The sequence below is a fragment of the Pholcus phalangioides genome, unplaced genomic scaffold (genome assembly GCF_987345545.1).
Source record: "Pholcus phalangioides strain wild (caught in Gottingen) unplaced genomic scaffold, Ppha-v1.0 ptg000028l_1, whole genome shotgun sequence".
Classification (NCBI taxonomy): Eukaryota; Metazoa; Arthropoda; class Arachnida; order Araneae; family Pholcidae; genus Pholcus; species Pholcus phalangioides.
Genome location: NW_028301618.1, coordinates 4,461,191 through 4,482,765, shown reverse-complemented (window position 1 = coordinate 4,482,765; position 21,575 = coordinate 4,461,191). Strand labels below are relative to the sequence as shown.

General features: G+C 40.8%; 2 protein-coding genes across 2 annotated transcripts in view; one reads left to right on the top strand and one right to left on the bottom strand.

The window, feature by feature from the left end:
• Window positions 1–21,575, top strand: part of LOC149067798 (ATP-binding cassette sub-family C member 4-like) — a 53,449-nt gene that overhangs the window by 4,734 nt on the left and 27,140 nt on the right. Inside the window, exons 2-14 of the mRNA XM_089252163.1 lie at window positions 204–311; window positions 424–541; window positions 1,348–1,566; window positions 1,834–1,923; window positions 2,548–2,711; window positions 4,142–4,267; window positions 4,364–4,616; window positions 6,469–6,582; window positions 12,529–12,615; window positions 12,801–12,992; window positions 13,102–13,196; window positions 14,733–14,819; window positions 15,802–15,898. Coding sequence (XP_089108289.1) covers window positions 204–311; window positions 424–541; window positions 1,348–1,566; window positions 1,834–1,923; window positions 2,548–2,711; window positions 4,142–4,267; window positions 4,364–4,616; window positions 6,469–6,582; window positions 12,529–12,615; window positions 12,801–12,992; window positions 13,102–13,196; window positions 14,733–14,819; window positions 15,802–15,898 — 1,750 coding nt within the window. The remainder of the gene's footprint in view (window positions 1–203; window positions 312–423; window positions 542–1,347; window positions 1,567–1,833; window positions 1,924–2,547; window positions 2,712–4,141; window positions 4,268–4,363; window positions 4,617–6,468; window positions 6,583–12,528; window positions 12,616–12,800; window positions 12,993–13,101; window positions 13,197–14,732; window positions 14,820–15,801; window positions 15,899–21,575) is intronic.
• LOC149067799 (uncharacterized) lies at window positions 16,346–20,593 on the bottom strand. Its single transcript, XM_089252352.1, has one exon. The coding sequence runs from the start codon at window positions 20,591–20,593 to the stop codon at window positions 16,346–16,348; it is 4,248 nt and encodes a 1,415-aa protein (XP_089108478.1).

Sequence of the window (21,575 nt, the reverse complement as noted above, 5' to 3'; positions counted from 1 at the left end):
GGTTGACTGCACCTGAAAATGGGTTTCGGGCATCAAATATAAGTAGAAATTAACGGAATCGAAAAGTATTATTAGAAGAAACAAAGGGAATTAAATCCGCCCCATCCTAATGCATACACGATGCAGTCGGGGTCATTGGTTTTACGAGGAAGCACGATACTGGAATATTCGTTTTTATGAAAGTTTAACATTCTATTTTGCAGGTGGCTGCGGTCATTCCTGAAGAAAGGCAACAAGGGCCTGAAGATAGAAGACATTTACGACCACCCTTCAATACATTCGTCGCAGAGAATGGGTGACATTTTACAAAAGTAATCAATCAGGTTTATGGGAATTTTATAAGATTGCATCTCTCCTTAATGTCCTCCATCGTCACTAAAACTTGCTGAAATATTTTTGGCAAAATTATTTACATTTTTCCAGAGAATGGGACAAAGAACTTCGGAAGCACAAAGCGGGAAAAGATCCGAGTCTTTTTAAGGCTGTGACGAGAGCATTCGGACCACCCTATGTCGTAAATAGCTTATTGTTAGTTGTAAAAGTGAGTGTTTCATGATGCTTATAACTATAATAATTTCAATAATATGCAATGTTTTTTTTAACCGAGCGCGACTCAGGTCTATCGCCACAGGCAATTTACTACCTAGTGAGTTGTGCCGGAAGTGTAAGTGTGTGTACCTAACAGTTTGAGTGCGTATCTAGTGTTGTGTATGATTTTTCAATGCTGCCATCTATATTTCAGAAGTGAAGTGAATGATGTGTAGTGACTGAATATTTGTACTGTTTCTCTCTGTGGCGAGATCGGCTCGCTTTTGCGCCTCGAAGTTGGGAACCACAGAAAACCAACTTCAGCCGACCACCACTGTGGTGACGGTGGGACTCGAACCCGGGTCCCCGCGATGCGAGTCCGTCACTATGACCACTCGACCACCACAGCGGCCAATAATATGCAATATCAGTGATCTATCAAGAGATTTCTCTTTCACGTGTTTACATGAAGTATGTCAGCATTGTACTGGGTGTTCTTGAATTCGTGGTTCCAGAATATATATTGAATTGGTTCATTCACTATAGTTTGCCGTTAACGTTTCTTTCCGTCATCTCGGTGTCCCCCGTCGAATTATTAAGTACTTCTATTTCCAGGGGTTGCGTATGGGGCGTCTGGCGGATCCTAAATGGGAATAGCTAATGATGAAGAATGAATTGTGGGGACTGTGGTGCACACGTTGGGTCTCGATATTGTCACGAGTTAAGAAAAGCTTTAAATGTTTGCATTCTGGTAATATAGTTTGTTATTGTCATAGTAATTTTTTCATAACATTTTTTTTTGTATGTATGTATACACAGGAATGCATCATCCGTATTTTGCAACCCATTTTGCTTGGCTGCGTGATAGACAATTTCGCAAGCATAGAGGCGAGCGAGAATTCAAACATCTATCCATATGCTGCAGGTCTCTGCTTTATAACGGCCCTGTCCGTTTGCACTTATCATCCTTTCATGTTCAATGCGTCGCTCTACGGCATGCGTTTGCGTGTCGCGTGCTGCAACCTAGTGTATAGAAAGGTATTTTTATATCAATTTCTTTGCATTTTTATGCAATTTCATTACCTATCATGCCAAAACTGGTAAAATACAATAAAGCCTGGATCATTATCGGATATATATATATATGTAGGCCTATATAAAATCTATACACTGTTTTTTTCTAAATAAAAATTTTCTGAACAATCGAGTATACGTCAATTCAAAAATAGCTCGCAGTTGTTATGGAAACACTGCATCGAAACTGCGTAATGAATAACAAATGCTTTTTGTCTGCTCATATGATAGGCTTTGAGATTAAACCGCTCCGTACTCGGTAAGACAACCGTCGGTCAGATGGTCAACTTGCTTTCGAATGACGTCAATCGCTTTGATCAGGTAACTGCCGTTAAATTGTACTTAAACGTATGATGTGCTTCATGTCGAGAAACTGCATGTTTGTACAGTATTTTACATCCAGTCAATTGAAGAATTTAGGGCTAACGGCTTCATTGAGCACAAATTGAAATTCATTTCGCATTTACATCTGACAATGTAGACACGGGATTCCGTGGCATGGATTCTTACATGCACATGCATGAAGCGCGAATAGAGATTATTCCAACCAGTATCTCAATCCGGAAGCGTAATTGAGATACTGGTTGAGGAGTGGGGGGGACCAAAATGTACACTTGCCCCTTGTGGAAAAATTCCATTCTTGTTCTTGGTATTACGGCCCCAGGCCCAGCCTTTACCCTGAAGTTTTCACAACATTTTCGTTATTAAGGTATGGCTCGAAAGAGTGACAGGGCGCTGTGTCGTGACTTTTTAGAATACCAAAATTTTGAAAATTCATGTTTCCAAACAAGAGCTTGGGCTGCAGCCCCTTTCAACCGGCCTCCCGGTTGCACCTCACCCCTTGCATCCTCACTTGAGCCGCCCCTGTGTGTGATTCTCATTTATACAATACTGACTTGTTCATAAAATGATTTTTTGTTCTACTTTTTTGTTTTTCAAATCAAGTCGACAGTTTTCCTGCCATATCTAATCATTGGTCCATTGCAAACTGTTCTCATAATTGGTTTCTTATGGCCACGTCTAAATTACGCATGTTTGGTTGGCGTGTCCGTGTTGCTTCTTTACATTCCGTTCCAAGGTGTGATGGGAAAGCTTTTCTCAATACTCAGGTATGTGTATTTCATTATGTATTCAAATGCTGTACATGAGGTGGACAGCATGAATGAAAAATTATAATAACAACCTCTATCATCTTGAGATCAGGTTGGAAATTATGATCCACTAAGCACAAGCAGCGTGTCTCCAGTTATGAGTAAATATAGACTATAGACACTATGCTTGACTCATATAAGCTGGGGCTCAAAATACACTGATTTCTGGAACTATCTTGAATAGAAACTATTCCAGAGTCTGTTTTTTTCATTCTCAAAATCACAATACACTGGAACTTGGTTTGCGAGCATAATTCGTTCCGAAACGTGCTCGTTACCAAAATCACGAAAACACCTAAAATATTCGGAGTAAAAAAAGCCAGGATTAACCCAAACGGAGAGATGAAGATGATGTTCCCGAAAGAAAATTCGCATTCCTCTGCGGGGAATCGAGCCACCAACCTCTCGTTGTCCAGGCGAGTGCTCTGCCACCGAGCTGCAGAGGACAGGTATTTTCTAATCTTAAATCACATCGTATGGACACTGAATAGGACTGCGCATGGACAGCTCCAACAGAGGAATGTAAATTTTCCTTCCGAACTTCATGTTCATCCCCGCCTGGTTATCCAGGCTTTCGTACTTCGCACGAGCAGCGGAGAGCGACGTGGTTTCTCTCTCCATGTCACCATCTGGGGTCTAACGTCTTGAAAGCTATTAACTGAGACAGGAGGCTGTATTTGTTTTTATATATTGTTGTATTTTTACTTCACATTGTGCATAAGAGGCTTGAGGATTTTTGGAATGATTCAGAATAGCAGGGGCCTGCCCCCATGAAAGCCACTTCCCACGGGGCAAACCCTTTATTTTAAAGTTTCTCGTAATATAGATCCGTACAGAGAATACCCTGTTATAGGCACCACCGACTTGCATTCTTATGGTATATTTTCTGATATTTTGCACACGTGACCCGCTATCATGGTGCAGTACAATCGTTCTGGTCATTGGTCGATATGTATTCTCAGAGATGTATTCATGCAAGGGGCACTGTTGGAATTTTTCTTAATGAGATCTCTTCGTAGATAACTATTGATCTTCACCTGCTCTGTATATATACGTTAATTTAACTGCTTCAATTGAGAAATCAAAGTGGGACCTTTTTGTCGATGGTGCAGTGCAACATGTCTAGGGATCAAACTCAGTGGCGTGGTTATTTGAATGAGGTTTCACTGTTGGATTTGTTTGAACGGTACCTATCCATGAACACGGCTTTTGCTTATTTTATGTAATTTCTGAAGCGTAATTATTTTTTTAAATTATAATTATTTTTGCACGATGTTGCGTCGTGTGACGAGATGTCGGATTTGAAATATGACTTGCGTTATCGAGATAGTTTTTACGAGTTGAATTTCCGATTAAAGTAAATATTTCTGGGCGTATTTTTGCCACAGAATCAAGACAGCGACGCTAACCGACGAGAGGATACGTCTGATGAACGAGATCATCAGTGGCATGCGAGTCATCAAGATGTACGCCTGGGAATATCCCTTTGCGAAACTAGTCGATTTGACACGCAGGCAAGTAATGCAAAATGAATATGTGCACATCACTCAGTCTCATCTTAAGTGTGTGATTGCCATATACAGTTCGTTCACTTCCATTTTCTTTTACAGAAATGAAATCCAGATGATTCGGCGAGCAGCCGTCTTGAAGGTAGTGAACACGTCATTGTTTTGCGTGTCTTCGAAGCTCATCGTATTCATTTCCTTTATGGTCTTGATTTTGGTGATCCAAGAAAATCTCACGCCGACTCGAGTTTTCGTCAGCATGTCACTGTTCAATACCCTCAGAATTTCTATGACATTGTACTTCCCGAACGCCATCGCTCAAGGTGCAGAGTCAGTCATATCTCTGAAAAGGCTTCAGGTAACTCATCAAATTCGTGTAATTAAAGTTATCAAAGTTTTTCGCAGGCTTTCTTAACTAAAATCTTCTATCATTATTTCTTGAAAATGTTCTTTCTTTTCCCTAACATAGTTTCGTTCTAGCAATTACCAGAAGAAGCAACAGTTCATTGCATTGTCAGAACTCTTACGATACAATCTTTCTTTTAGGGGCCGTTCAAGTATTACGAAAGCAGATTTTTAGCCGTTTTTGACCCCTCCCCCCACTCGTCAGCAAAAGTAAGCAAAACGCTGATTCCCCTTGTTAGCAAAATTTCGTCATCACTATACAATACAAATACAACGCCACAACAGGCAAATTGCCCAACGACGTGGCTGACTTAAGAACATCATGGATCCCCGAGCCATTTTTTGGAGGCCTTACCTACTACTGCTACACCGCGGAACCCCCAACGAATCGGTACATGCGGGAATGTGCGTGTACGTGTAGTGAAACCTGACGTGAAGTTTTTTATGTTTCTCTGTAATGCTTGTTATGTGTAGTGCTGCCATCTGCCACCAGTTTTTCTAACTATGCGTGAAGTGTTATGATTGAATGATTTATCGTTGTAGGACTGTTGCTCTCTGCGGCGAGACTTTTTAACGGGGAGATCGGCTCGCATTTGCGCCTTGAAGTTAGGAACCACAGAAAACCAACTTCAGCCGACCACCACTGTGGGGTTCGAACCCGGATCCTCGCATCGCGAGTCCGTCACTATAACCACTCGACCACCACAGTGGCTAAAATTCACTACTGCCCCTCTGAATCCTAACGTATATTGGTGGGATAAGAGACGTACATGGGGGGGGGGCAGAGGGGGGGGTCCCACGATCAAAAATTTATTTTTTTTAATGCAAAAAAAATTAATTTTTTGAAAATTGAAATTTCGGAAGAAAATGCCTTTTAAATGTTATTATAATCAATTTCTGTTAATTTCAATGCTATTTGAAGGCTCTAAGAACTCAAAATTTATCTTTAATAAATTCATTGCGACCCACCCTCTATATAAGCCATATAATGATAAATCACATAAAGGTCCTTGGCCCGCGGACCAAATATGGCCCTGGGGGTTATCTGATGCGACCTGCCCTCTTCAAACCTAATTTTATAAAAATGAACTAAGCGGCACATTTACGGGTCGCTTAAGTGTCCCGTGGTACAATTCCAGAGCATTTAAGCGGCTCGGGGCACATTTTAAGATCACTTAAATGACCCGGGACACGGTTCCAGAACACTTAAGCGATCCGTGACACATTTAGAGATCCCTTGAGTGGCATGTGACGTAGTTTTAGAGCACTTAAGTGGCTCCCCCCCCCCCAGTGCGGTTCTACATCACTCAAATTACCCGCGGCACGTTCTCAGATTATTTTAGTGATGCGTGGCACAGTTCTAGAGCACTTAAGCGGCCTGGACACATTTACAGATCACTTGGATCCGCGAAAAATTTAGAGATCACTAAAGTGGCTCTGTGTAGGGCACTCATCAATGGGGGGGGGGGATGTTACTTCAAGTGCCCACAAACTATCGAAAGGTTTTTCTCGTTTTTGGCGCGCGCGCCGAGTAAGATGCCATTAAGAATATTTCATATTTTCATAAAGGGTGGTTGATGACGTAAGCATTATCCAACCCCCCCTCCGCACTTGTCATCAAAAGACAGCAAATCGGAAACCCCCTCCTATCGTTGATGACGTAATACTTGAACGGCCCCTTATTTAAGATTAGGCTAAACGCCAAAACTTCATCTCATTCATTGTGTCTTGCATTAAAAAAATTTTAAGCGGAACAAATCAATTTCTCATGCTTACATTACGTTGATTATAATTTTCTGTTTCAGAACTTTTTCCTTCTGGAGGAACAGGAAGAATCGCACGTCAATCTTTCCAACCTTCGTCCAAAACTCGAGGAGTGCGGCATCTGGATGAAAAATGTTGTGGCAGCTTGGAATAAAGTATGTTTAATTTCACATTCGTTGAATTTCATATGGTTGTCATATAGGCTACATTATATGACCGTTAATGAAGTTGTATCAATATGTTTAGCTGAATTTAGATAGGGTCAAAATATGATATTGGGCCACCCTGGTTTTGTGACACTTCCCTAACTTCGGCCGATATGATTAAACTTCTCATCCAAAGCGATGTAGACTCGTATCACACACATATCTCATATATAAATGTGAAAGTATGTATGTATGCTCTTTATAAAAATCTACAGTTTTAGACCGATCGTCGCCAGATTTTGCATATATACCAAACAGGTCCGGGATTGAACCGCAGGCTACTTTAAAAGTTCGTCAGAGCTGGGCAAATGCCCGAAATGGGCAAAAAACTGCCGGGCAACAATGGTTTTGGGGACTCAACGATTACTTTCGGAACGTTTACTTTGGTTACCGTGGTTTCCAACAATGCGTTTCAGACGTGAATAGAATGGTTTGTCACACCTTTAATTCTGTTATTATAACAGTTTATTCCTTTATATCGGTTTGTCACTTTTCCAATCCTCCCATTAATTGCAGAAACCCCGGGAAGCGCCGGGTATTTCTGCTAGCCTATATACAGGGTGTCCTGTAAGTGCTAATGCGGCCTTTATCTCATCATCCATCGTAGAGGTATAGTTTCAATTTAAAAAATGCGTAAAAGGCGTTTGAATAATATTCGCTGCACAAGCTGGACATATGACGTCACTAACAACAACTACGACGACAAAACTGGGAATAAAAATGTTCAACGCCTGAACTGATGAGCTCAATGCTTGCCTCAAATCATCAACACTCTGGCACGAAGTTAAAAAATTATCATTATCCACCAACATTCGAGTTCAACTGCAAAATGACTCAGCACTGCTATCATTTTCACATCAGTTGACCAACCAGTAGACGCAAGCACTGGACCGATTACGTTCCCAAATGGATTTTGCCAGTTGTTAAACTCAGTTCAAGAACTTGCAGACAAAGTCTTCCCAAACATTCAACAAAATGACCAAAACCAGGAGTGGCTTTCTGAGAGCGATTCTGGCACCGAAAAATGACAGCGTGAACAATATCAACGAAAAAATCCTAAAAATTATTCCAGGAGACTCCACATCTTACAAATCGGTTGACACTGTCACAGACACAGTGCAGACAGTTCTGTATTCTGCAGAATTTCTGAACTCCTTTGGATATTCCGGGTGTGCCACCACACAATTTGGCCCTCAAAGTCGGAGCACCTATAATGCTTTTAAGAAATTTGGACACACCGAGACTCTGCACTGGCACCAGACTCTGCGTGAAGAAATTGCACAATTGCATCATTGAAGCAACGATTCTAACTGGATGTGACAAAGAAAAAGAAGTCTTCATTCCACGTAAATCCCAATTATCACCGAAGAAATGCCATTCACTTTCAAGCGATTACAGTTGCCGATTCGTTTAGCTTTTGTCATGACAATCAACAAAGCGCAAGGCCAGTCGTTAGCAGTGGCAGGTATCAACTTACTTGAGACCTGTTTTTCACACGGACACCTTTTCGTCACCTGTTCGCATGTTGGTAATAGCAAAAATTTTTACATCTACACACCAGATGGAAAAAGAAAAAATATTGTGTATCCACAAGCGATTGCCTGAAGATTTTAATTATAATATTTAAATATAAAAGTAATTTTTTCTTACTTGATGCAGAAATTTTTTTGATTAAGAAGTAATTAATAAGCTATACGTATATAAATTTTTTTACGGGGCGTCGCCGGGTATCAGCTAGTCTATATATATAAAATTGATTTTCTGTGTGTGTGTGTTCTCTATACAAAGCTACAATTTTAGATCGATCGCCGCCAAATTCTGCATGTATACCAAATGGGACCTGACTTGAACGATAGGCCACTTTAAAATTTCTTCATAGCAGGGGAAATGCCTCAAATTGCAAACAATGGTTTTTGGGCCTCAACAATCACTTTCCGCACGGTTACTTTGGTTACCGTGGTTCCTTAGCAATGCGTTTCAGACGTGTGTATGCCTTTACAACGGTTTGTCACTTCTTTAACGCTGCCCAGTGTGTGTGTAATAGTTTATGCCTTTATAATGGTTTGCAACATTTTCAATCCTCCCAGTAATGAGAGCTTTTTGAATAGACGCCATCATCAGCATCTCTTTGAGGCAAAGGATGGTCCTCATAGAAATCAGAGTTAAAATTGCCGATTTTACTGTAGAAATGCTGAAATTTCGGGGGGGGGGGGGTTTCCCGGCACATCAATAATTTAAAAAATTGTATTGAATTCTCGATTTTTGAAATATTCAGTTCGATTAGAGATATACGAAGCCCAGAAAAATAAATACAAAATCATTATCCGGACCCACTCCATATCCAACTCCATTATCCGGGGTTGGATATTCATGCAATAACATTGATTTCTACTTTTTATTTATATCTTCTCAAGCATGAAAATTAATGTCTCCGTATTGTCTTTTGATATTCAACTGCATAAATTCATATAGTTTAGGATGTTTTAAAGTTAATTATGGGCCCGTAAAGTGCATCGAAGAAATTCCACAGCTTTAATTAAGCATTTTTGGAAGCAGAAACAGGCAGAGATGGATTACTTGAAGTCCCGGGGGCGGGGGAATCGAAATACCTAGTGCCCCTTAAACAATGGGAAAAAATATATGTATCCATTTCTACGTTTCTTTAAATACAGATTTGTTTGTTTCATGAGTAGCGCAGGAAGTCGCCATATTGGTTAACTTGGACACGGTTTGTATGTTACTCAAAGAAAGAGGGGGAGATATCACGTGATCCAAAAAGCCTCCTTAAACAAAACCCGGGCAGCACCGGGTGTTATAAATAGCTAGAGCTTAATAAACATGTTACATCTGCTGAAATTTTGGACAATGTGCTCTTAACAACAAAGTCGCTTGATCGATGGTGATTACTGTGGTTTTGTTGCAGCTAGTTTGAGTTCGCACCCGTTTTCATAAACCACCACCCTCACTCTAAACTTGCACAGCAGCAATTGAATATGGTGTTGTTACACTCAGTTTCGTTTCTTCAGAGACTTGTGACTATGATGTGTATATATTCACTCGCTTATTAGTTGACGATGATGACCTCTAAATACATAATTACTGTAATTTCAAGAAAATCTCGAGAGAGATACTTCAATAAAAAACAATATTACAATCCTCGCACGCCTTAGTCAATAAGTCAAGGCGAACACTTTGGAAGTCGAGCTTATTCAGAAGGCCACGTTCTAATGTGATTGTCTGGCTGTTTTCTCTTCTCTGTGTGTGGGCAATTCGGGTTTAAACTGTTTAGCTAATGGAACAATCAGCGACATCAGTCTCATCACAGAGAACCGAATAATCTGCTTATATAGTACGAGAAAACTAGCTTCATCATTGGCACGTCAAAATGTGGCCAATTGACAAATTCAGAGGGAGAATACGAATGGGTTGCTTCTGGTTAACAGTAAGCTGAAATAGTGGTCGAGTGGTCATGGGTGACCGACCAGCATCGCGAGGACCTGGGTTCGATTTTAAATTCAGCAAAGCCTCTGGTTTGAATCACAAATTGTAACTTTTCATTCGATACACCATACATATTTTTACACGTTGATTTTATATTATACACCCATTCCATTTTATAATATGCGTTTGTGTTCTAGTCATTTTTTATTGTTTTTAGCTGGCCATTAGCTTGCTACATCATGACCAGCCTGATCTTTGCGCCACAAAAATGAAAAGTCCAACCAAATGAAGTTGGTCTTCTGTAGTTTATTTATTTACTAGCTATAATACCCGGCGCTGCCCGGGTTTTCTTCAATGAGGCTTTTTGGATCACGTGATATCTCCCTGTTTTTTTGAGGGACATACAACAGGGCCGTCGTCCCAACTTTTTACGGGGGGGGGGGGCAATGTACTCAATGTATATATATATTTGTATATATATATACACACCATTTTTAGCGTATTTTCAAAAGCCAGGGGCCCCCTAAATGACGGGCCTGACATACAAATTGTGTCCACGTTAACCAATATGGCGACTTCCTGCGCGACTCATAAAATAAACAAATCTAGATTTAAAGAAAAGTAGAAATAAAAATATTTTCTTTCCTTTTTTAAGGGCGTTAACTAAAAGTATTTCGATTCCCCCCCCCTTTTTAAGTTCAAGTTATCCATCTGCCTATTAAATGCTTAATTAAAGCTGTGGAATTTCTTCGATGTACTTTACGGGCCCGTAATTAATTTAAAACCAACAACCTATATGAATTTATGCAGTTGATTATCAAAAGACAATACGGAGACATTAATTTTCATGCTTGAGAAGGTATAAATAAACGGTTGAAATCAATGTTATTGCATGAATGTCCAACTCGAAAGCAGGTCCGAGGCTAATTACTTCATATTTAATCTCCTGGGCTTTGTATATCTCTAAGCGAACTCAATATTTCAAAAATCGAGAATTCTGTACAAGTTATTGATGTGACAGAAAACCCCACCAAATTTCCGTATTTCTGCAGTAAAATCGGCAATTTTAACACTGATTTCTATGGGGGATCATCCTTTGCCTGACATTCAAAGTGATGCTGATATAATGATGATAGCATCTATTGAAAAAGTCTCATTACTGGGAGAATTGAAAAAGTGGCAAACTATTATAAAGGCATAAACTATTATACATATGGTAACAGGATTAGAGAAGTGACAAACCATTGTAAAGGCATATACACGTCTGAAACGCATCGCTAGGGAACCACGGTAACCAAAGCAAACGTTCGGAAAGTGATTGTTGAGGCCCAAAAACCATTGTTGCCCGACAGTTTTTTTGTCCGTTTGGGGCATTTGCCCTGCTCTGACGAAATCCTAAAGTAGCCTATCGTTCAAGTCGGGTCCCATTTGGTATATATGCAAAATTTAGTGACGATCGATCCAAAATTGTAGATTTGTATATAGAACATACACACACAGACAGACAGACAGACAGAAAATCAATTTTATACATATAGATAGATATATAACTCCCACAACAGGCATATGCCTAATTACAGTGGAGTGAAGAAAAGAGTAAAAAATAAACATAAGCAGCACGTTGCAATACAGAAAGGCAAAGAATAATACAAATAATAACGGCACAATAATAATACAAATAATAACGGCACAATAATAATACAAATAATAACGGCACAATAATAATAACGCAAATAAATTACAATTAATACCATATAATAATTTGTACACACATATATGGTATAATAATCACATGAGAAATTTCACACCTGAGGAAGAGGTCCAACACGTTAGTTCGGTATGGTGGGACAATACGAAGATTTATGCTATTACAGTTAAAACTGATTTGGGCTAAAATGTCTGGTACATGCAAGTCGAAGTGTAGAATTTTCACAAAAAAGGTGATCAATGCATTCTGACGGCGGACTTCGAGTGATTCATAGTGAAAAGTAGATCTGAGTATGTCTCTGTAGGAATTCGAATATCAAAAATTTGAAAAAGTTCGAAGAATAGAACTTTGAAGTTCTTAACTTCTAAGCGCAAATGTGACACAATTTGAAAAATAGATGGCAAGACTGAGAAATCTGACACGCACTCAGGCTGTTAGGTACATATATGGAAACTGGGGGTGGAAGAGATCTCGGCAACGAGATAAGTTCGGTGGCAGAGGTCTGGCGTTCATTCATTCATTCATTGATTCAGTAGCAATATTAAATCACTTGTGGTGAATCAGAGTATGGCACAGTTCTTCAGTTTAGTTCGTGGTTGCTCCGTACGGGCAGGGTTTTCTGATTAGTAAATATGCAATAAGCAAAGCTCTATTGCACTTTTCAGTAAACAAATGCATTCATGTTACTTTCACATTTAATAATTGACAGAGTGGGCTTTTAATGCAGTTTTCATTTTTGCACGCAGGGTGGCGACCACACGTTGCAGAATATTACAATTACTGTAAGACCAGGAGAACTCTTGGCTGTTGTTGGACCTGTCGGTTGTGGGAAGGTCAAGTGAGCTTCTTTATTCTTCAAACAAATATTAAATCCAGCCGAACATTGGCTATTGTTAAGTCCTAGGAGGAACTTACTTTTCACCTTTTTCAGTATCGTATTATGTGCAGAGTTTGTGAATTTTTAATGTATTGTAATGATTGTGATCAGATTTGGTAACGCATAAAGATGTGATTACAGACTTCTCTGCTGATGTCCATACTAGGAGAGCTGCCAATCATTTCTGGGAATGTCCGTGCGGTAGGAAAGATATCGTACGCATCCCAAGATGCTTGGGCATTCAGTGGAAATATCAAACAGAATATCATATTTGGAAGTCCCTTTGATGAACAAAAATATAAGATGGTTCTTAATTCGTGCGCATTGGACAGAGTGAGTATTTAATTTGCAACTGCTTTTTTTCCACATCGTACGGAGTATTTCCGATGACATGCTCTCGAATTTTAGTATTTCTCGCTGTTGACCACGGCCAATTTCCTAGGATATCGAGCAACTCCCGTATGGCGATAAGACTTTGGTCGGTGAAAAAGGCATGAGTTTGAGCGGCGGTCAGAAGGCGAGAGTCAACTTGGCAAGGTGCGCATATTTGACAACAGGGAAAACATTTTCTTTTTATTTGTATAACTTTGTAGATTTTCGTTTCCTTTTGGGTGCGTGTTCAATGGAGGACGTTTAGGTCGTGGTGAGTCATTTTATCATTTTTGGAAGAGGAAAACCACTTGGTATTTCACGGTGGGAAAACTCTCTAGCCAAAAAGGATTAGCAGTATGTTGAACTCGACGATTGACAAAGAAAGGCTCTTTTGTCATTAAACCTGAGGCGATCACCGATAGATGGAGCCTTATCAATATGCCCTCGCCACAAATCTCCTCCATGCTCAAAATGGAGATGGAAGAATAACAAGACTTTCTAGATCATACATCTTCATCCCATGGCCCTAGGAGTCATTTAATGGAGACCGTAACATTAAATCTAATTTTGCATAAAATGAACGAAGTAGCGCAGTTCCAGATTACTGGAATGTCCCGTGGCACATTATAAAAGCTGATACATACTGACAGCGCTACGTGTAAGCAAAGCCGGTTTTGTAGGCGTGGCTACACAAAATGAACTAAAATAGCCCACGCTGTGCTAGCCACACCTAAAAACCGGTTTTTTAGCTGGTTGAAGCTGCTTAGTGATGCGGGTGTTAGTCCAGATTTAGATGACTGCAGTGGCACACATTCGCAGAGCATTTGACTGACCCATGGTACATTCGCAGATCACTAAAGTAACCAAGTAGCCTGCGGTGCTGTTCGATATCACTGCTCTCTAAGACCGTCCATGCCTTTGGGAAAGAGCGCAAACCATCCCAACAAGATGGTCTCTCTGGGCGGTCAGCGGTCATGTCTGTCTGTTCAATATCACTTAATTAAGCGGCCAGCGACATGTTCTCAAATCAATGAAATGGCCCCACTCCCCCCTAAAGGTTGAACGCTCTTGCTCAAAAGGAAAAAGACCCCCCGACCCAACTTGATCACTAGTAAATATATTTATGTGTGGCGATAAGCCAGAGTCGATATGTGGTGGGAAAAAAAAAGCATGTTCACAACTACAACGCACGTAAACATAAGGGTGTTAACATAGCGCGTCCGTATTTCAAATTCTGGAAACCCGCGTCGTCTCTCCGATTGGTTAAAAACCCGAATTTCGAGCTAAAAAAAAGTTGAAATTCGGGTTTTTAACCAATCGGAGACGACGTGGGTTCCCAGAATTTCAAATACGGACGCACTATGTTTACACCCTAATGTTGCGATTCCGGTTTTTTCTGGGGGTTTTTTTTTCCTGGGTCTTTGCAATTATTATAATAACATCGAACCCCGGTTTAAAAAAATAAGACAAGACCGAAATTTTTTTTCATTAAAGCCGGGTTTTCCTAGGAGTCGAATTTCTGCAGCGTGAAAACGCTGATTGGTTAAAAACCTGAAATTCAAGTTTTCTGACCAATCAGCGTTTTCACGTTGCTCACAGCGCAGAAACTTAAGCCCCAGGAAAACCCGGCTTAAATATTGGTTGAATATGTACAAATACAAATATACAGGGGGTTCTACTGTATGTTGTTTTCTCACTCAGGGCAATGTATTTCGATGCAGACATCTTCCTCTTAGACGACCCTCTCAGCGCTGTCGATACGACCGTTTCGAAACATATCTTCGACAAGTAAGCATCGCCTTTTCATTGTGACAAGGAATTATTTCTTATCTGCTTATCGTACACACATATGAGAACATTTCTATTAGGGGCCGTTCAAGTATTACGTCAGCAGATATTTTTAGCCATTTCCGACTGCCCCCCCCACCCCGTCCGCACTTCGTCAGCTGTGCTCTCCCTACCTCTTAAAGCATATTGGGATCAGAGACGTATGCAGGGGGGGGGGGCACGAGCCCCTGTGCTCCCCCCCCCCAGATGACCCAAAAGTATTTTTTTATGCAAAAAAATGAAATCATCGAAAAAGAACCGTTACACGTTGTTATCAGGGGCGTACGCAAGATCGATTTTTGTAGGGGGCGCAAAAGGGGTGGGGGGGCACAAGAATTTTCTTCTAGAAAAATTTTGAGTTACAACCCTTCAAAGAGCATTTAAATCCACAGAAATAAAATAATAATACAAAATTTAGGGTAACATATTAAACATATTTCCTTGTGATAAATTAATCTTTTACTGAAATATCATTTTTTTGCAAATTTTTCAATACTTCAATTTTTTTTTTACGGGAATATTTTGCAATGAATTATTAAATTTTTGGCTTGGGTAGGGGTGGGAGGAGAAGCACCCAATGCCGCCCCCCCCCTTCCGCACACTCCTCTGCCCGAACGGCTCAGTAATGCTTATTGATTTGTGTAATCGATGCACGCTTAGACTTCCAGTTGCATGATTTATTGCCGTGCAATGTCCTGGCGTGGTGGCGGCCTCGCAACCCTGGTTCAATCCACAGTTTGATGGAACCACCAGAGTGCACAAGGCAACCTTGGCGGGACGAATCACTTTTCGTTGAACCGCATAAATCTACAATTTTTGTCAATATCTTACTGATAGTCATAGCCTGCTTTTTTTTAAAAATAAAGACAGTCATTTAATGAAGAAATTCGTCAGAGAAATAATTTCATTTGAGTTTCACCGAATTTCTTTCCTACTATTTCAGCTGCATCAATAAGCATTTGAAAAATAAAATCAGGATTTTATGCACTCACCAGATCCAATTCCTGAAAGATGCCGACAAGATACTGTTTCTCAAGGAAGTAAGTAAGATTTAATGTGGGTTTCGTGAGGTAAAAAAATGGGGTAGGGGCTGTATCATAGACACTGTGTTGCAAGTATTTTGACGTGAATACTGTAGTGACCTTATGTTCTTTGAATAGTGAGCACTCATGATGACAAGCATAAACAGAAATTTATTAATAAAAAAAAATAAAATAAGAACGTTAACAGGAGACGACGATCCTACTCGATCGCTTTTCCACACCCTTCTCTCTCTCTGTTTATTTTCGAATGTCCAATTTTGTTTTTGCAATCTTCCGTCTCCTGAGGCTTTTCTTCTTCTTGCGCTCTCGAGCCTTATACCATATTGTTACGTCAAGGTTCTCAACTGAGAGACGCGCTACAGAACACTACACCCCCCACGCAAGATTGGGTTTACATATAAACACAACCTGGATTCTTCTGTATGCGTCTGGTAATGTTAACAACTATTCACTGGCAAACAGCCTTGACAATGCATCTGCGTGAGACATTTTTGCGCCTGGGCAATGTTCAATTTTTATGTTGAACTTCTGTAGAGCAAACACCCAACGTTGCAATCGCGAGGATTGTGGTGCACACTTTGTCAAGTATGATAGTGGGTTGTGATCAGTATACGCCACTATTTCTGCTCCAAACAATAATGACTCGAACTTCTTCAAACTCCACACAAGAGCAAAAGCTTCTCGTTCTATCGTGGACCATAACTGCTGAGTTTTGTTTAACTTCTGGCTAGCATACGCTACAGGATGCAGTTTACCGTCCACAGTTTGTGATAAACAACAACCGACACCAATCAGAGATGCATCAGTATGAATTACAAAAGTCTTGTTCATATTTGGAGTACTCAAAGCAGAGGCACTTGCTAAGGACGACTTCAACTTGTTGAATGCAAGTTCATGTGTTTCCTCCCACGGTAATACATCAGGAATTTTCCTTTTGGTTAACTCTGTCAAAGGGAATGCTATTTCAGCATAGCTTGGAATGTATTCCCGATAGTAGTTGCAAAGCCCGAGTAGACTTCGTAGATCCTTCTTCGTTCGGGGTCTTGATAGTCGAGTGATGGCTTTGATCTTTTCGGGATCTGCTTGATGTTTACCCGAGCCTATGATGTGCCCAAGGTATTTAATCTCTGGCTTTGCGAAATCACACTTTCGCAGATTCACAGTAAATCGTAACTCTTTCAGCCTTGCCAAAATGATGCCCAGATGTTTCAAATGACTATCCATATCATTTGAAAATATCGCAATGTCATCTATGTATGCCCTTGCAAAATCTTTATATTGATCTAATGCTCGATTCATTTCTCTCTGAAAGGTGGCTGCAGCGTTTTTCAATCCAAAGGGCATCACCTTAAATCTGTATTGGGCTCGATGGGTTTTGAACGAGGTCAGATCCCGACTTTCTTCTTCCATAGGAATTGCCCAATAGCCTTTCAACAAATCCAAAGTGGTTATAACATTCGCTTTCCCTATACTATATATCAGTTGGACGGCATCTTCCATAGGGAAATCATCCGTCTTTGTCACGGCGTTCAGACACCTATAATCAACGCACAGGCGCAATCCCCCGTCTTTCTTACTTACGCAGACCACTGGATGAGCAATCTCTGATGAACATTCTTCAATCAGATCTAATTCAATCAGCTCATCTATCTGAGCATCCACTTGTGATTTCAATGCTTCTGGAATCCTGTAAACATATGGCTTCTTCCGTTCTTTATCGGGTTCCAGTCTTATTTTATGGCCGCCAACTTTTGCTTTCTGTACCTTCCCAGTAAATATGTCTCGATGTCGGTGAAGTAAATCCCTCAATTGACTTTGTATTTCCACTGGGAGGTGATTCATGTCAACCTCTGAGGTAATATCTGCCGATGGATATCCCGAATAGATTCTAGGTGAAGCTTGAATCTCCCCAAACTCTTGATCATCCTCGAAGATGATTCCTACTGCATTCACTCTCGGAAAATACCTCCTGATTTTATTAGCATGACAATGTCGAACTTTCCTATCCGGCAGTTTTACTTTGTACGAATGGGGAGGACGGAACTCAACGACTTCCCCAGGACCCGTCCATCGTGCGTAAAGTTTGTTTGATGAGTCTGGGATCAGCAGATACACTTGCTCACCCACTTGAAATTCTTTTGGAACAGCACGCCTGTTGAAATAATCCGCATACGTTTTCTGTTTGCCTGCTGCAATTACTGACGCTTGCTCTGCCGCACGTTCGAAATTGATTTTTTGTTCTTGTAAGTAATCTACAATGGACTTGTCCATGTTCAAAGGTATAGGGACATCGCCACACCAGCTGGACTTGAGCACACTCAGAGGACCCCTAGCTTCTCTGCCATACATCAACTTGAAAGGCGAGACGCCGGTCGTGCAATTCGGTACCTCTCTGTATGCAAACAATACGTATGGAATATACTTGTCCCAGTTGCTCGGATCAGAACGGATTATATGATGAAGGGCGTTCTTCAAGACTCGATTATACCGCTCTACGAGCCCGTTACTTGCAGGATATCCAGGTACTGAAAACCTGGGCGAGCACCCCAATCGTTCGACAAATTCTCGTGTGATCTTAGAAACAAAATTAGTACCTTGATCACTAGCGATAACATTTGGTATTCCAGTCCTCATAAAAACACTCAATAACGCCTCACACGTCGCCCTCGCTGTCAAGGAGCGAAGGGGTATAGCCTCTGGCCATCGAGAATGCTGATCAACTACGCACAAAACATATTTATGTTTGCGTGCAGAAGGGGGTTCAATGGGTCCAATGACATCGACATTAACCACTTCGAACGGTAACCCGGGTCGTAGCACCGGCGTGATTGGAATTTTGTCAATGGCCTTTTCCGGACTACGTAGCTGACAGCTTTCACAAGATTTACAAAATTCCGCAACATCCACCGTCATATTTGGCCAATAGAAGCTATATCTAATTCTCTCATTGGTTTTCTTTTGTCCCATATGGCTACCAAACACGGATTCATGCGCTAATTTCAAAACCTGTTGCCTTCTGTTTTCCGGCAAAACTAATTGATTAACAGTTTCACCAGCAACCTTATCTTTATGAAATAATAAGCCGCCTAGTAAGAAAAAGTTCCCTTTCTCCTTAGATGCGTCTTTCCACAGCTCTTTCAACGATTTGCACCTGTTTTGTTGTTTACACAAGATAGCACTCTGCAGATTCCTATCGCTATATCCGAAACCAACTTCGTTCTCAGCCTCAGGTAGAGGTGACACCTTGTCCTCTTCTTCAATACTCGCGCACACGCCCTCCTCACTTCGCTCCGTCGCAGGAGGATGGTGCTTTTCCCTTTCAGTGGGGAAAGACAATCGTCCTTCTTCGGTGTCTGCAGACTCGCAAAGTAATCCATGTACGTTTGGTGGAATAATGCACTGTTCTCGAATTTTATCTGTCACTGCAGCGAGGATTTCAACAGGTTTACAAAAATCTTCGTTGTTTCCCACTTTCAACGAAGCACTAACATTCACAAGTGACGCTTCAATTCTTTCTCCAAACGCACTCGTTAAAATGATCTTCCCTTTCTTAATTATTGATTCCGGTATACAGTCCGAACGAATCACTGGAATTTGACATCCAGAATCCACCAAGCTTCTGATTTTTCTATTTCCTACACAAATGTCTGCATAATGTAAAGGGTTCAGATCCAGATTTGGCTCACTCGAATCAAATAATTCCGATCGAATTTCTGCGGTCAACACATCTTCCGGGTTTTCTTTCGTGTTCGCCTTATATCTTTGGTCACAATCTCGAGCGAAATGATTCGAACCACAGATGTAACACTCCTTTGGGCTTTTTCTGATATTCGTGTTTTCGGTCTTGTTCCAGCCTTTATCGCAACGATACTTCCGATTTGGTGGTGGATATGCTGTTTTTGTCGATGTTTCTCGTCCCTCTCCATAGCTGAAGTGTTGTCGCTGTAACGATGACTTTTCTTCTTCGAAGAAATCCTTCGAACTCTTGCCGATGTCTGCCCTGACGTTCTCGTAGTCATCCAATTTACTAGCAAGGATGTCGGGTCGCTTGAATTGAGACCACTCGTCAATAAAATGATCTCGAATCTCTGACGGTACTTTCCGTTTTATCTGATCCGTAATAATCAAATCAGACAGTTCTTCAACCGTGGTAATCTCCAGGCCTCGGATCCATTCAGTGAAGAAGTTTCTGAGTTCATAAGCAAAATCACACCACGTTGCTTCCGATCGTTTACTGTGCTTCGTGAACATCTGTCGAAACCTCTCGGGAGTAAGCTTATATCTCTTAAGCAAAATGGATTTGACTTGGTCATAGTCATCTGTTGTCTCTTCATTTTCTCTAGCAATGACTTGCGCCACATCATAAGGTAATAGTCCAATCAAATATGAAACCCAAAGTTCCCTTTTTATTTCGGCTCTTTTCGCTTGTCTTTCAAACAGCACCAGGTAGAGGCTGATCTCGTTGCTCTTCGGATCGAACTTTTGCAAAATGTTCGGTAGCTCTATCCTTGGCCTTGCCATTGAGTTAATCGGGGATTCACCTGCCGCGCTGATGCGAATCCTTTCATTTTCTAGTTGCATTTTTCTGAGTTCGAACTCCATTCGTCTCTCCTCACTAGCTTCCATCTCTTTCCGTTTTCTCTCCTCACTGGCTTCCATCTCTTTCAGTTTTCTCTCCTCACTTGCTTCCATCTCTTTCCGTTTTCTCTCCTCACTTGCTTCCATCTCTTTCCGTTTTCTCTCCTCACTTGCTTCCATCTCTTTCCGTTTTCTATCCTCGCCTGCTTCCATCTCTGTCCGTTTTCTCTCCTCAATTACGGTGTTCAAAAACTGTTCGATGAACTCTTTGTCATAGCATCCTGCCTCCGTTATTGCGGATTTGAGTTGAAATACTTTCATCTGCATAACATTTTCAAGTCCCATTTCCGCAGCGACTTGCTGTAAGTCCTCTTTTTTGCCTCTGGCTAAGAAAGCCATGATTCTCTCAAAGAAATGAAAACCCACGAATTTTCTTATGAAAAGAAACACTCACCGCACTTTTCCTTCGTTCTTCCAACACTCTTCAAGTGCTCTTCGTATCGTCTCCTCACGACAAAAGTTCTCTTCGCGTCGCCTTCTCACGACGAAAGTTTTTCCGTTAAATATTGTCCGATCTATTGCTCACTATCCTGACCGACTGCGCCAATGTAGTGACCTTATGTTCTTTGAATAGTGAGCACTCATGATGACAAGCATAAACAGAAATTTATTAATAAAAAAAAATAAAATAAGAACGTTAACAGGAGACGACGATCCTACTCGATCGCTTTTCCACACCCTTCTCTCTCTCTGTTTATTTTCGAATGTCCAATTTTGTTTTTGCAATCTTCCGTCTCCTGAGGCTTTTCTTCTTCTTGCGCTCTCGAGCCTTATACCATATTGTTACGTCAAGGTTCTCAACTGAGAGACGCGCTACAGAACACTACAAATACATTTTTTTTTTCTGCCTTGAATCGCGTAGTAGGTACTGAAATAATGAAATTATGTCGATATCATCGGTTTTGTCTTTGGAAGAGCTAACAAACCATACCATTGTCGTACAAGATTTCAGTTGTGAACTGCTCGAGTTATATAAGAATTTGTTACGAATCGGGGCAGCGGACCTGGTGCCAAAACGCGAAGAGATATTGAAACC

Bases quoted from the DNA above. Each gene is read 5' to 3' on its own strand.
- LOC149067799 (XM_089252352.1), bottom strand. From the start codon at position 20,593: ATGGAAGCAAGTGAGGAGAGAAAACTGAAAGAGATGGAAGCCAGTGAG.